At 50.9% G+C, this 16,000-nt stretch overlaps 1 protein-coding gene across 2 annotated transcripts; it reads left to right on the top strand.

The window, feature by feature from the left end:
• Positions 1–1,814: 1,814 nt before the first annotated feature.
• On the top strand, positions 1,815–8,848 carry LOC310923747 (uncharacterized protein). Of its 2 annotated transcripts, none has more exons than XM_083885674.1 (4): positions 1,815–2,170; positions 3,024–3,234; positions 3,850–3,902; positions 4,574–8,848. In XM_083885674.1, the coding sequence occupies exons 3-4, from the start codon at positions 3,888–3,890 to the stop codon at positions 6,308–6,310; spliced, it is 1,752 nt and encodes a 583-aa protein (XP_083741800.1). In that variant the 5' UTR covers positions 1,815–2,170; positions 3,024–3,234; positions 3,850–3,887; the 3' UTR covers positions 6,311–8,848. The 2 variants fall into 2 exon arrangements, with proteins under 2 accessions (XP_083741800.1, XP_083741799.1); XM_083885673.1 differs by having other exon boundaries at positions 3,839–3,902.
• Positions 8,849–16,000: the final 7,152 nt, after the last annotated feature.

Genomic DNA, 16,000 nt, shown 5'->3' with positions numbered 1-16,000 from the left:
CAGATGGTCTGTTATCACTAATAAAAACTTCCATCTCTGTACTTGAGGAAGGTCAGTAAAATCTATTTGGACACTTTGAAATGGTCGGAGAGCTAACTCCCCACCTCCTAATGTTGTTTTTCTCATTACTTTTTTATTTATCTTTTGGCAGATTATACATCTTTCAGTTACTTGTTTTGCCAATCCAAAAATCCCAATGCACCCATAATTCCTTAGAAAATGATCACACAAAGCTTGGGAACCCCAATGATTTTTTTTGATGCACGTTTTCTAATATTTAACTAATGAGCAGCTTGTTAAGTAACTGTCTCCCATCAGGAAGTTTCCATTTCTCAGATTCATCTGGCTTTCCTCCTGTTTTACTTAATTCCTTTTCTTCTGTTTCACTGAACTCTGGAGTTTCTAATTCTTCCTTATTTGAGGCCAAAAATAACACAATCCTTTGGATCCCCTTCTCTGCTGCATCTTTAGCTCCTTGATCTGCCAAATTATTTCCCCTTATTTCCGAGGTCATTCCCTTTTGATGTCCATTAATTTGCACTACAGCAATCTCCTCAGGCAGTTTTAATGCCTCTGAGACCTCTAGAGTGAGTCCTTCATGTATCAATAATCCCTTTCCCTTTGAATTAAGTAATCCTCTTTCATACCAAATTTTTCCAAAGGTGTGTTCTACCCCAAAAGCATACCTTGAATCAGTATATATGGTTCCTTTCCCACTGGCTAAATATTCCAGTGACCTTTTTAGAGCTTTTAGTTTACAAGTTTGAGTGGACAAGTTTGAAGGTAATTTTCCTTTTTCCAGGATTTGCATGTTTTTCCCATCCACCAAAGCAGACCCTGACATCCTTTTTCCTTGAAAACACCTGGAAGAACCATCCATACATATTATTTCTCCTTCTAAGAGGGTTTGTTCTTTGAGATCTTCCCATATGTTGGTTTGGTATTGGATAATTTCTAAACAATTATGTGTTAGGTTACTTTTTGGTTCTCCATACAAAAATTGAGCTGGATTTAAACTTTTGTTTACTTCTAATGTCAAGTCCTCACTGTCTATCAGGATTGCTTCCTATTTCAGCATCCCAGACTCTGTTACCCGTTTTTCAGCTCTCTGGTTTAACACATTTGGGCTGCATGAGGTGCACACACAATTAGTTCACCCCCAGGAGTGCTCGGGGCTCTCTTCTACCAGAACTGCAGCAGCTGCTGTGGCTTGAACACACTCTGGGCAGCCGTGGCTCCCTGGGCCCAACACCTTTGATCAATGAGCTGTTGGTCTCTTCCCTCCTCCCCACTCCTGAGCCACAACTCCATGAGCTGCTCCACTTTCCACAGTCACAAACAGATGAAAGGGTTTTTCTAATGAGGGAAAGCTCAAGGCTGGCACTGAGGCCAGTTTTGACTTCAGTCCTTCTAATTTATCATCATCTTCCTTGGTCCACTTTATGTTATCTCCCTCTGTCAATTTTCCATATAAAAATGTGACTGCCTGTGTATAGCCTTCAATCCATAATCTACAATATCCCAATAATCCGAGTAGATTTCTGATTCCCTTCTTTGAAGAGGGAGGGGGAAAAGATAAAATTCCTGCAATTCTCTCGGGGTTCAGCTTTTGGCTGCCCTTGCTTATTAAGTGCCCGAGATATTTCACTTCAGATTCTACAAATTGCAGTTTCCCCTTTGATACTCTGAGTCCTTTTCCCCCAGAAAATTCAGAAGTTTCATGGCAGCCTCCCCAACTTCACCTTCAGCTTCCCCTGATAATGAGGGATCACCCGCATATTGTATAACTTGTATTTCGGGAGGAGCGGGGAAAGTTTGCCCAAAGCCCGCGCTGCCCGTCCCGCAGGCCCTTCCCGTGGCCGAGCTGTGGCTCCGCGGGCTCGGGATTTGGCCTTTCAAAGGAAACCGGCCCCGCCCAGCGGGAGCGGCGGTTCCCAAGGCAACGGTGCCCAGCGCGGGGGGTGCTGGGATTGCCGGAGAGGGCGGGGCGGGGGCGGGGATTGGCCCGGGGCTGAGTCCTCCAGGCGTGGGGGGGCGTAGGCGGGAGCTGCTGCCGGAACCACCGAGAGGACGAGCGGCGGCCGAGCCTGAGCACGGAGTCTCTGCGCATGCTCCCGGCACGGGCGGAGCGGCCGGGACGGGGCCGGCCGGAGCAGCCCCGGGACAAGCGGTCAGGGGATGGGCGGCCCGAGCGGCCGGGACGGGACGGGACGGGACGGGCCGGGCGGGGTTTGTGGCGGAGCTGCCGCGGGCCGTGCGGCCGGGATTGGGGCGGGCAGATCCCCCGGCATGTCCGGGGCAGCGATCGCAGACTGCGCGCTCGGGGCTGGGGCCGGCGCAGGGGGAGCCCCGGGCGGAGCGGCCACCGGTGCGGCCGATACAAACGGCGGGGCGGCCGCCGGCACCGGGGCTGGGGCGGGCGGTGGGGCCGGGGACGGCGGGGCGGCTTCTAAACCCAAATTTCTTGGGTTTTTTTAATACGTTTTTTCTCCAACCCTCAATTCGGCAGGTTCTAGGCCCGAATTTCCTGGTTTTGGGTTGGTTGTTTTTTGTTTTTTTTTTTTTTTCGCAGACCCTCAATTCAGCAGGTTTTAAGCCCAAATTTGTTGTTTTGTTTTGTTTTTTTCCTCAAACCTCAATTCAGCAGCTTTTAAGCTCAAATTTCTTGGGTTTTTTGAGGTTATTTTTAAACCCTCAATCTGGCTAAAAAAAATTTAGCCCCCCCCTCCTTTTTATCCTGTTTCTCAGTGGGTTGTACTGGCAAACCTCCAGCTCCCTTCCTTCAGAGGGGCCCAGCCCCTTTCTTTGGGGCCCCGTCCCCACCCCGGGGTCTCTCTCAGTCCTTTCATCTCTGGCTTCGCCTCCGTCCTGGCTCCTCTCTGGCCAAAGGACACACACGCAGCTCAGGGAGCTCCAGACTGGCTTTGTAGAGCTGGGAACCCCAGTCCACATCTCAAACTCACATCTCACACCCCGTAACCTGCTCCCCTAAGAAATACTCACAGTCCTTTGTTCTTTCTTAGGTCTTTGTGCACAAGATTTTTACGGAGCAAAAATACCACGGCTTCTTCCAGAGCTTCTTCTTCCCTTTTTTTCCTTTTGCTTTATTGTCTCCCCCTTGTCCTGGGGGTATTTAACCTGCGATCTTCAATCTACACCAGAGGAAGCAGAGCAAGGCTGCTAAAATCAGATGGGGCTCTCCTGGTCTGGATCCCCTGGGGCGTCAGAGACGAGGTAAATATCCTGAACTGAGCCCCCAAATTGTGAAAAACACGGCTCACTTTTGTTAAAATTTTAAAAGTTGCATAATAAAAAATAAGACATTAAGAGGCATATGAAGCAAAAGAGATTACAGACGTTTGGGTACCTGGCATCCCACACCAAGGCACACAGGCTAACAAAGGATCTTTCCTTTCAATATCATAGGTTATTGCATATTCATAAATTTTGGACATGATTTAAACCCTTCTTTGGACTTTGGGTAAAAAGGTTTAATTGTAATTTTTCTCCCCCCACCATTCTTTCTTGGAAATAAATCTTTCCAGTGGCTCCACAAAGTGGCAAATCCCTTAATAAGGAGGCAGTAAATTCTTCCTTCTGGAGTTCTTTGGTGTCCTTGTTGTTATCTCTATGAAGATAGGATGATGTGAGGAATTTCTTAATTGCCTCTCCCACTTTAAATTAGTTACAACAAGCATCTGCTATAGCCTAAAAACTGTATTTATCCCACTACTAAAAGAGATTATATTAATGCAGCATAACTTTCTAACATAACAGATATAGATTCATTTTAATATTTGCAAAAGCCAGTCATACAATATGCATTTATAACACCCAGAGTGTCCCCAGGGTGTCCCCGAGGCGTCCCTGCCGTGTCCCCAGCGATCATGGATGGCTGCAAGGTGTGACAATCCTGGTGTGGGGTGGTGGGAGGGGAAAGGGGGTTTTGGGGGTCCTAAGGGGAGATTTTGAGGGATCCCAGGTGGTGTTTGAGGGGTGTCCCAGGAGGGGTTTTGGGGGTCCCAGGCAGGGTTGTTTGAGTCTGGGGGTTTAGGGGGTCACGGGTGGGATTTTGGAGGTCCTAGGTGGGGTTTTGGGGGGCCATAGTGGGGTTTGGGGGGCCCTATTGGGGTTTGGGGGGATTTGAGGGGTCCCAGGTGGGTTCGGAAGTGTCGCAAGTGGTTTTGGGGAGGCCCTGAGGGAGTTTGGGGGGTGTCCCAGGAGGGGTTTTGGAGGTGCCAGGCAGAATTGTTTTGTTCTGGGGGTTCAGGGGGTCCGAGGTGGGGTTTGGGGGGTCCCAGGTGGGGTTGGGAGGGTCCTGGAGGGGTTTGGGGGATTCCAAGAGGGGTTTTGCGTGTCAGGGGGTCCTGGGAGGATTGGGGGCAAGGGGGACAGTGGGGAGATTGCAGGAGGGGACAGCAGGGAGTGGCAGGGGTTGGCAGAGGGGACAAGGAGGTAGCAAAGGGACAGAGAGGACAGCTGAGCCCTCCAGGGAGGGGACAGAGGGGACCCAGGGAGGGCACAGGGTCCATCTCAGGAGGCCATGAATGCCACCTCCCCATCGCCTCACCAGGATTTGGAGGATCTGATGGCTGTGGTGGCCGATGTGGGCGAGCTGGCGACCCTCATGACTGTGCCACGGGACAGGAGCCCGTTCCTGTACCCAGAGTCCCTGCGTGCAGCCCTGAGGAAATTCATCTGGCACCTCCGGGACGCCCTGGAGCACAGTGATGTCACCTCCCAGGCCATGGCCGCCCTCGTGACAACCCCGGAGGCCACCTGGGACGATGTGAGAGCCGCGGCCAGAGCCTGGCAGGAGTCAAGGTTTCTGGTCTGGGAGAGCTTGATCTGGCTGATGAATGAGGCCATGGATCTCCTCTGTACCTGGGAGGACGGGGACACCTCCGAGGCCACCGCCCAGGCTGGGGACCTGCAGGACGAGACTGCCGGCTGGAGGAGAGTTAAGAACATTCTGTCAGAGAAGACCCAGCACCCATGGATGATCAGGGAGGTGTTTTCATTTCTAAACGCGCACAAGGCCCGGGTGGCGGAGGTGGTTCAGGCCATGGTGACTCTCAGCCAGTCGGGGGTGGCCACTGAGAGGAGACAGCGGGCGGAGGCGACCTGGACGCTGGTGGGGTGCTTGGTGGATCTGTGTTCCAGAGCCTTCAAGTCCCTCTGGATGCTGCAGCAGCGGCTGGGAAACATCAAATTGGCCTTGAAGGAACAGGAGGCGTCCGCTGATGTCAGTGAGGACTTGGTGGCTGTGGCAGTCAAGGTCGAATGGCTGTGGGAGGGCAGCACCCGCCTGGCCATGCATCACCTGATGGGGACACTTGGGGACATCCACAGCCTCCTCTCGAGTGCCTGTGGTGGCTCTGGTGGCCCCGTTAGCTCTGGTGGCCCCGGTGGCCGCTCTGTGGCCAAGCGGTGCCAAGAAACCATCGGGGACACTCCCGGGCCGTGCACAGAACAGCGCACAGCGCCATCGTGTGGCGAAACACGTAATGGCAGCTCAGTGACGGGAACACCTGAACAACCTGAGGGTACCCGGGGAAAACCCGAGCCAGGGGCAGTTTGTGACACCACCAGCCATCGCCCAAGCCATCCCGACTTCTTACCCCCAGGGACACGATGTGAACTGGCAACTTCCAAATTGATACATTCTTTTAAAAACTGTTGCCATGAATGCCTTCCCATAGGAGTTACTGGTGTTTCAAAGCAAAGGCAAGACTTTCTAATTGTAGGCAAGCAAAATAATAGAACTCTTGGGCTTTCAGTTCTTCCAGCTGTCGTTTCAGGAAATTGTGACAAAGAGCTGAGGGTTTTAGCTCTTGCTTACAATGCTCCAATGGTAATTAAACCAAAAACACCAATAGCTACTGCTATTGCATTGCCAATGAATATAAATAAGGGAGCTGGATACAGAGAAATACCTTCTGAGGGCTTTAGCCCAGCACCTGATGTCCATTGGGTAAAACATGTCACCAATGAAGAGCCAGAGCTGGAGTGCAGTCTGACATACGGTGATGAAACAGTTAAGATTACAGGCATGCTGGACACAGGGGCAGATGTCACTGCAATTTCTCGTTTGTTTTGGCCGAGAGATTGGAATCTGGTGCCACCTGAGTGTCTTCTCAGAGGGTTTGGAGGAGCTACAGCATGTAAGCAAAGTGAATCCATGATTACTGTCACAGGTCCTGAAGGAAAGACAGCAAACATCCGTCCCTACGTGGTGGAGGATTACTTAACAGTATGGGGGAGAGACGTGTTGTCCCAGTGGAGAACAAAGATGGAAGTGGATTCTTAATTGAAACCACAGTGATGCCTGCCACTCATCATTAGGTTACTGTTATTAAGTTATCATGGAAAACCAATCAGCCCATTTGGATAGATCAGTGGCCTCTTGAACAGAAAAAAATTGAATGCAGTCAAAAAATTAGTGAGCAAACAGGTACAAAAAGGCCTCATCAAACCCACAAATAGTGCCTGGAATTCCCCAGTGTTTGTTATTCACAAGACTTCTCTGATTCCTGGAGATGGCTTCATGACTTGAGGAAGATCAACGAAGTGATAGAAGACATGAGGCATTTACAACCTGGATTTCTTTCTCTTTCACTGATTCCAAGAGACTGGTCTCTTGTTGTCATTGACTTAAAAGATTGTTTTTTCAACACTCCACTGCATCCAGAGGATGTTCCTCGATTTGCCTTTTTGGTTCCAGCCATCAATAGAGGAGAATCACTGCAAAGGTACCACTGGACGGTTTTACCACAAAGAGATGCAAAGGAGCTGCAGCCGCTCCGGCCCCGCCAAACCCGAGAACGGCCCCGCGGCTGGTCCCAGCGAACCCCTGAGGGGCCCCTTCCATCCTGCTGGTGACTTACCTGGGCTCGTAGGGACCCCCCTGGCACTGACAGGTGCGCGGCCCCAGGGTGCCGCCGGCGGGGTCCCTGTGGCCCCCCACAGCAGGAGTCACCAGCCATGGGGGCGGGTGACCCCTGGGCACGGCCAAAGAGGCTTTCAGCACCCCCACCATCGGCGTGAGCCTGCCATGGGGAGCAGCCCTGCCGAGGTTCCGGCTTCTTTTCAGCCTCTGCCAGGGCCGGGATTGGAGCACGGGAGACGCAGTTTTGGTGTTTGGACTCAGGATTTTATTAATTCTTGTCTGCGTTACAGCCTCACAGGCCGTGAGTTCTGCACACTAACACACTAAACACAAAATGGAGAGTCTATCTCTACCCGCTGTTTCCAAGGACAAATCATCCAGTGAAAAAGTGACACTCAAATTATTTCTATTTCTGGCCCAATGACCCATCCCCTGAGGTCTGCAATGCGGACTTTATGAACCAATCAAAGAAACCACCCAAACCCATGAAGAAGAAGGTGAAGAAGAAGTTGTGTTTCTGCAGGTACAGGACCCAGGTGGATTCCAGTGGAGAACGTGAAGCCAAATCAAGCACAGGAACACGCTGACAACCCCAAGAGCAGTGAAGCAGCACGCAGACGTGAGCTGCACAGAGACTGTAGCTGATGGCAGACATCTTTTGTCCCACGTGCCAGATCTGTGAACCCTGGGGTTTATATCAGTGTAAAAAGTGTGGGAATCGTTGGTATCGTAGAGCTCTGTTGGCACAAGCGTGGTGTACATGGTGTTATGATTTAGAATCCCAAACAAAGCACAAGGCCATTGAATTTTTAGTTGCAGTGGGTCACAATGAAGAAAACAGCCCCCATCTTCCGGTTTTTACGGAGGAATGTAAGAGGGAATTTTTGACATAATCAAAAGAGATTCAGATTTGCTGAGTTGAATGCAAACAAAATAATCAATTGCCTTCTATCTGGCCTGTCCTGGGTGAAAATTGTGGAAGAACCAAAGAAGGGAATGTGCTGAAAGATGTGCTTGGAAATAAAAAATGAAAGAGAAAGTGCCTTAAATCAAACAGTGTGAAGTTAAATCAGGTATCATGTTTATATCTTCCTATTTTGTTTGCCTTCACCAATGCAACCTTACCTGTCGATCAACCAAAGACCAACACTTGGGGATCTGTAATGTTGTAGAATCCCTTTGTTAGAGAATAGTTTAAGGGAAATAAGGGGTTCAATCGAATGTTATGCGTTTTTGCATGCTTGCTTTTAGTAATTTGCTTGCTTTTAGTAATGCAAGTTTGCCAGTTAGTCAACCTAAAACAAATGTCTGGGTGACTTTAGCCAGTGCATCAGGTTTAGATACCGTGTGTCTGTCCAATACAACCCCAGAAAAGCCATTTTCCACCTGTCTAGTTGGTGTGCCAGTGGATGCTTGGCCAATTCCAGAGAAAACTGACAGAGCCATTCAAGGTACACTCCCAGGATCATCCACATGGGATTTTTGGTCCCCAGTAGATGCATGGAACTGGTGGGTTCCTCACCTTCCCAAGGCATCTCGTGAACCTGAAGCATTGGAGATCTTTGGTTCTGTAAACATGATTTTTTCATGCCAGATTTAACTCTACAGGGAAGGATCAATTTTTGGTTAAGGATGTTTGTCCTTAGCACTCTTTATACAAAAATGAGATTAATTGGTGTAACCATACTTCTTTAGTTCAGTCTGCATTTAATGATAGCCCCTTTCAGTTCCCACAGGGAATGTTTTTCATTTGTGGAAACAGAGCCTGGCCTCCTATTCCAGCACACATCACAGGTGGGCCGTGGAGCTTGGGGAGACTTACTCTGCTAACACCTGATGCACAAATGTTTGCCATCATGAGACATAAAGGAAACAGGCTTATCCATCAATGCAATTTGGACTGCAAAAGTAGTTTTCAGCCTTGGGGTTTTGGAAAAAGGTTCTCATCATCTCTTTTATTAGCACTAAAGCAACTGGATTGACTGGAGTGTTGGCTGAGTAAGCAATTCAATACCTCCCTTGCATTAAGTGATGTGTTAACAGATGTTAAAGATGGTAGACAGGGTCACAACTGACTTTCCCTTACTAGCACGTGGACATGGGTGTGAAGATTTTGAAGGGAAGTGTGTGAATTTATCTGGTCACTCAGAATCTCTTCATAAAAGCATACAACTTAAAGAAGGTGTATCAAAAATTAGAATTGATTATGGGATTTGGATAGATAGTCTATTAGATGGAATTCAACATCATGGATGAAAGAGCTTTTAAGAATGTGTCTATACATTTTAATCATCATCATCATCATAGTTGTGCTCATAATGGTGCCTTGTTTGCTCCAGTGCATTTGACGAATGATCAGTAAAGCAATCAAGAGAGTCTGTATGGCTCAAAGAGAGAGGGGAGATGCTGGCATATAAATCCCCCTGGGCCAAATCCACACAGGCCCTGGAGTGCCCAGAAATGTGAGGACTGAGTTAGAACCTTCAGAGAAACTAAAATACATAAATCCACACAGACATGAGGTCGAAATGCAAGTTTAGTTTTAAATAAATAGAGGATTTTTAAGTGCCTTAGCAAATAAGAGCCTGGATCAGTTAGCAAGAAAAAGACCTAAAGTCTGGTTTAAAGTTCAGCAGCATTGCTTTTTGCAAAGTTACTTAAATTCTAATCATAACAAAACCAATGTAGCCTTGCTAAACATTCCTGGGTAGAACAGACAGAGCTACGTGAGTAGAATTTGTGTAAGAAATTACAAATGTTGTCACACATCAATCTTAGCTTGGGATAGGGCCAACAAGGCAATACAGGACTCTTGTTTCAACCTGTTTGGCCAAAAATAGAATAAAATGCACTGCTTTGAGAATGCTAGCAGGCTCAGGGAAGATTGAGCACAAGTGCCACTGTTGTTGTTTCTGCGGCTGCTACCGATAAGACAGTAGATACAGATATATATATATAGATATATAGATAGATATATAAAATATATATACACTGATAAGACTCAGGGAACAGAGATTATGGGTGCTGTTACTGCTGCTGTTGGTGCTTCTGCTTGGGACTTAGAAACTGGTAGGAATGCATTTCCACACCCCAGGAAATGATTCTTTTTAAGGAAAAATGTTTTGGTTTACCTTTGAACATAGAAGGCAGCCGAGCTAGAAAGTTCCGTGCCCTTCTCATGGGCATTGGCCCAGAGCCAGCACAGGGGCACTGGTTGGGCTGTGGAGATGTTTCCCAGGACCTGTGGCTGCTTCTATTGGCAGCAAGGCAGATTGTCCCTCCTTAATCATCCAAAACTTGAGAACGAGCTCAGAGGTGCTCAGGTGCTTTTTAAGGTGTCTTAGCCAGGGGTCAGAGGCTTCTCTGACACCTGTGCTTGGCTTTTGTTTCCATACTGTTTGTCATTTTATCTTTTGTAAATAGTTTTGTCTTTTGTTAAAACCTCTTTTTGTTAAAACATTAGTTTTACAAAACACACTTGAAGAGCCGTCTGGCAAATATTATGAAGCCACTCTGGGAGGTTTCAGGCCAACCCTCAGGTTTGATACATCTTCATGGGGCTCATTACACGCTGGCCATGTGCGAGACCATATCAGAAACTTTATGTTCTTTATTTTATGAGACTTGATGCTCTTGATGAAACTTTATATGAGAAGGCTTCCTGCACACTGCTGCTGATAAGATGCCAGTGCTCCTGCTGGGTCCATGGGGACTTTACTGGCTCGAGCTGTGACAACCTCTGCCTCCATGAGGCTGATTTAGCCGTGCAATAAAGGACTTTGCTTTTACAACTGCCCATCGCCCTTGTCTTCAGTGAGGACATCCCAAAAACCTGACACACAATGGCCCCGGTGGCCGAGTGGTGCCAAAGAGCCATCGAGGACATCCCGAGGCTGCTGTGGGCACAGCGACGTCCCGTCATCGGGGCGGTGACGCCATCTGGGACATGGCTGGTGGCACTTGTCCCCTCCCTGTGTGGTATTTGAGACAAATTTGGGGAATTTTCTGGGAATTTTGACTGAAACTATCCCAAATCCTGATGAGAATTCTTAGGGTGACGTCAATGGGGACATTTCGGGGGCACTCAACGATATTTAGAGACACTTGGGGACACTCAGAGACGTGGGGACAGGGGGTGAATGAGCCCCCTTCAGTGCCTTGCAGGAGAGGAAGCCGACCCGGGTTATAAATTACAGTAGAAATGACAATATAAATTACAATAGAAATGAAAACATAAATGACAAAATACTGGCTTTTGCATTCATGTATAGACTTTTGCATATTGTTATTGATCACAATGATTTTGATACAATACAATTTATAATTCCTTTCAGTTCCTTTTGATGAAACATAACCTATCAGTTTATGTGTGCACTGTATAGTCTACAGAAATGGCATTGCAATAAATCAATTTTATGTCCTAGGCCTTAGCGAAATATTAAAACAGAGACTGCACAATGCTGAAATGCTTTTATATTATAACTATTTGAACTAACTTTTATATTATAACTAACTCAGAGAATGGTGTTGTCTCAGTTTGAAAGACAGGTGTTTGCCAGGGAAAGCCAGAGCCTCCCTTGGAATTGAGAAGTCAAACCCTCTTCCTCTGAGTTATAATTTAATTCAAATTTAATTCACAATTTATAATTTGTAAATAAAGGGGCTCTTGGGCAGAGGTAAGTGGATAGGAATAACAGTTCTTTACTGGTGTGTATAACCAGGCAAACAAACAACACCAAGCACAGCATTAACAATAAACAGAAGCAGAACCCAGGAACAACTTCCCTGAGCGCGGCACTTTCCCCTTTGGTGCAGTTCCGGGCACGGCCAGCAGGGGCGCTGGTGGCTCCCGGTGGGCGGGGCAGGTGCGATGATCCCCCCGCGGCTGCAGGGGGCGCTGTGGGGCGGGCTCGGGGAGCGCGCGGGAATGGCGGCTTTGTCCGAGCCGGGAAGGGATGGAAGGGATGGATCAGAAACTGCGGAGCTGTGGCTGAAGGGATGGAAGGGATGGATCAGAAACTCTGGAGCTGTGGCTGAAGATGCAGAAGGTCTCATCAGGCAGGGGGTGCGAGCCCACAGCGTACAGAAAAGCCTCAAAGTAGTGCTGAAGAAGCAGCAATGGAGGGGCAGGGCTGGCCCAGCTCCAGCAGGACAGGAGGAGGTGAGCTCAGAATTCCTGGGCACACGAGCAGATGGTGGTAGATTTCCCAGGACCAGACTTGGTGGTTACAGTGAACTCCTCCCGCAGCAAGCAGCAGCCTGGCCGTCCTCTCTCCAAAAGCCGAGAGTAAGAGACGGCATAGCTGCCCCCAGCCCCCGTCCTTTTCCTGCCCCAAAACTCGCAGGATCTTCCCCCTCGAGAGAATCTCCCAGAGAAAAAAAAGAAGTGTAGCCAGGTGCTACAACTGCTCTCCTTTGGCCCCTCTGTTCTGTACCCAGAAGTTAGTTTAAGTACCCGTAAGTACCCAGTAATTAGTCTTCTAGAAACTCATGGGAAAGAATTCTGTAAGTAAAAAAGAAAGAAATCTAACCCCCAACATACATCCTTCCCTAATACGGGCCCCACTCCAATGTCAGAGCCAGGTGTCTCCCCCCTGCCAGTAACTCATCTCTCAGGACTGGAAGGTGCCCCAAAAGCTCCTCAGTAACCCCATCGCCCCAAGCTCTTCATGCCAACATGTGGCTGTCTCATTGCAGAGCCCATCCCAGCCATCCCACCTCTCCCAAACACAGCCCCGTTCTTGGCGGGGCAGAGCCGCTGCCGGGGGCATCGGTGTGTGCAGGGAATCCTTTATCCCCCTCGTGCAGCTCCAGGCTCCCGAGGGCAAAGCCCTGGGTTCTAAGGCTGTCCTCCTCCTCCCCAAATTTGTTTAATACCCAAGTGTGACAAGCCCGTGCCCTGTGGCAGCAGCCGGTGCCGGGACAGCCGCGGGAGCTGCGCTAATGCCCCGCGGTGCCCGGGGGGACTGAGGGGATGGGAGTTCATAAGGACCCTCCGTGGCCCTCGCTGTGCACGAGAAGGGTTTTTAGTGCCTGGGATTGATTTCCCGGGGTTTCAGGGCTCCTGGGCCTGAGGAGGCGGCAGTGGGACCCGCGGCCAGGATTGAAAAGTTCGTGGCAACCCCAGCCCAGTGCCCGAGGGCTGAGTGGAGCTGGTTGGGAACACCCCGCTCGTCTCCGCCGCTCAAAGCCGCTTCCCCAGCTCCGGCTGCCGCCTCCGCCCGGCCCCGGCGCGGTCCCGCGGGGTCACCGCTCGTCACGGAGCTGGAGGGGTTCGATGGGGCCGCGCCCCGCCCGTCCCTCGCTGTGGCTCCTTCAGTGACACCGGGCGGCCGAGACCCTGTGGTGGTGTGACTGTCATATTGAGTTTTATTGTAAGACAGTTGTTCTTTGTACCCCGGTTCAGTGCAGTTCTAGTTTTAGTTCCCCTTTTGTTACAAGTTGTAAGCTTCTCCCCCAGCCTTCCCCAGATACAGCCCCTCATTGGTTTGCCTTTCCCTCCTTGGGTACCTGTCCATCACATGTTAGGAAACCCTCCTGCCCTGTCAGTCACTCCAGGACCTGTCCCCCAGGTCCAGAAGCTTCAATGGGAGATCTCTGGGGACTGGCTGGGTTGCAAGCTTTCCCCTCCTACCTCCTCTTCATTGATTGATGCCAATGCATGTTATGTCAGCAGACACTCCCCAGTTATACCCCATTGGTTGTATGTCTACCCACCCTGAGTTCCACCCACTGTATAAAACCCTCTCCCCCTTGAGATTCAGGGTCTCTCTGAGGCACTGGTCTTCGGGTGAGGGCTCCCTCCCTCCTGCCCAATAAACCTAAGTTCTGGTTAAGCCTTTGAGGGTCCCGTCTTTCTTCCTCTACCATCACAGCAGGGCTGGTGGGCAGCCAAGATCCCACTGACTATAGATCCTGTGGGGGCGTGTCGGGGCTGGCCGAGCGTTGGAGGACACGCATCGCCGCAAGACCCCTCAGTGCTGCCCCGACCAGCCCTCGGTTCTGCTCTTTTAGTGTTGGGGAGCGGCCACTGCCAGTGCAGTTTTTGTTATTTTTTATTCTATTCTCTACTGCCGCTGCTTCTCGCCACTCTCGGTGCAGTTCTTCCATGACATGGGCAGCGCTGAACCCTCGGTGCGGTTCTTTTCTTGTATTTTATTCTATTTTCCATGTTCAATTCTATTCACACCTTGCACCCGCCTCGGCGCTGCCCTTCTGCTCACACCCGGCATTGCCCATCCCACAGAGCGGCTCTTCAGTGACACCGGGCACCAGGGACCCCCCAGTGTAGTTTTTTATTCTATTTTACTCTATTCTCTGCATTTTATTGCATTCACCCCCTGCCTGTGCTTCGGTGCAGCTGCTTCAGACACGACCAGGAGAGATGCCCTTGGTGCAGCTCTTTGATTGCATTTTAGTCTCTTCTCTCCATTTTAGTCCCTTCTTTCATTCCCACCTCGCCCGTCTCGCCGAGCGACTCCTCCAGGGACCCGGGGCGGCACAAACCCCTCGGGGCGGCTCCAACAGGGCCCCGCCCGCCGCCGCTCCCCGAGGCCTCCCCGCTGCTCCCCGGGGATCGGACACCGCAGGCGGCCCCGGCTCCTTCCTCTTCCTCTTCTTCCTCCGGGCGGGATTGAGCCCCCGCCGCCGCCCGGCTCCTTCTGCCGCTCCTGCCCGGCACGAACCGGCGGTGCCGCTGACGGGGCCGCAGCGCGGCTGCCCCGGGACTGCCCCGCGCCTCAGGGCCGGGCCGAGGAGTGACCGCACGGCTGGGGAGGGACCCCGCTGGACAGGGCAGGCTCTGACCCCATGGACAGATCCCACGCCGGAGCAGGGCAAGGCTTCCTGTCCCTAAAGGGGGAAGCAGCGGCACAAACTGACCGTAACTCCCATCCCTTCTCCCTGCACCGCTGGGCAGAGGAGGGAGGGAACCGGGAATTGTGGTGAATTTTCACATTCGTCGTTATGAAGCAGAGTCACAAGTGGAGCTCCTCCTTCAGCTTCAAACGGGGGAATCCAACTTGGGCTCTGGGATTTCCATAACCTCAAGGTGTTACTTGGTACTGGACACTTTAGTTTAGGCAATATGAGGCCCTTCTGCAGCAATGTCTCTCTGTTTATTGTCTATTTCCCCCCAGCCCTTGTCCCCCTCCCGGAGGTTTGCAGGAGGAGCCGTCCCACAGCCCTTCCTGCCCCGGCTGTGCCCTGAAGGTGCTGCCAGAGGTTCCCCTGCTCTGACCCCCCAGGCTGGGGATGTGGAGCTGCCGCTGCACCCCGGGAATGTCTCAGGATAGAAACTCCATTCAAGCTTTTATGATCCCAGTCACTCCCAATAAGGTCCCAGCTCCTCCCAGTCATGCCCTGTATGGTTCCTTTCACTCTCAATCCCTCCCAGTAGGAGTCCAGTATGGCCCCAGACACTTCCAGTATGAACCCACTCACTCCCAGTCACTCCCTCTAGGATGCCATTTGGCCCCATTGTGGTCCCAGCTGCACCAAGCATGATCCCAAAATGAGTCCAGTCACCCCCAGTATGATCCCAGTAACTTCCAGACACTCCCAGTATGAGTCTGGTTTGATCCCAGTCACTCCCAGATCCTCCCAATATTATTCCAGTCACTCCAAGTGTGACCTTGTCAGTCCCAGTACGATCCCAGTATGACCCCAGCTGCCCCCTGCATTTTTCCAACTGCGCCCTTTCACCACTGCTACGGTTCCAGTCACTCCCAGTATGATTCCAGTCACTCCCAGTACGATCCCAATCATGCCCAGTATATGCCAAAAGCACCAAGTTGCCCTCAGCATGTTCCCAGCAGTCCTCAGTGCGGTCCCAATAAATCCCATATGATCCCTTGTGCCCCAATTCTGGTCCCGCTGGGTCCCAGCCCTGGTATATCCTGGTGTTCCAGTCTGTCCCAGTCTATCCCAGCCTGTCACATTCCGTCCCAGTCCCTTCCCGGCAGCCGCCGCTGTTTCCCGGATCCTGCGCCCCCCCGCCCCCGAAAGCTGCCCCCGCATCCCCCAAGATGCTGACGGGGATCGGGGGCTTCGTGTTGGGCTCGGTGTTCCTGGCGCTGGGGCTGGGCCTCTGCCTCTGCAGGAAGGTCAGGG

The sequence above is a fragment of the Zosterops lateralis genome (assembly GCF_965231275.1).
Source record: "Zosterops lateralis genome assembly, contig: HAP1_HAP1_SCAFFOLD_255, whole genome shotgun sequence".
Lineage (NCBI taxonomy): Eukaryota > Metazoa > Chordata > Aves > Passeriformes > Zosteropidae > Zosterops > Zosterops lateralis.
Note: the sequence above shows the minus strand (reverse complement) of the source record. Positions and strands in the feature narration are given on the sequence as shown.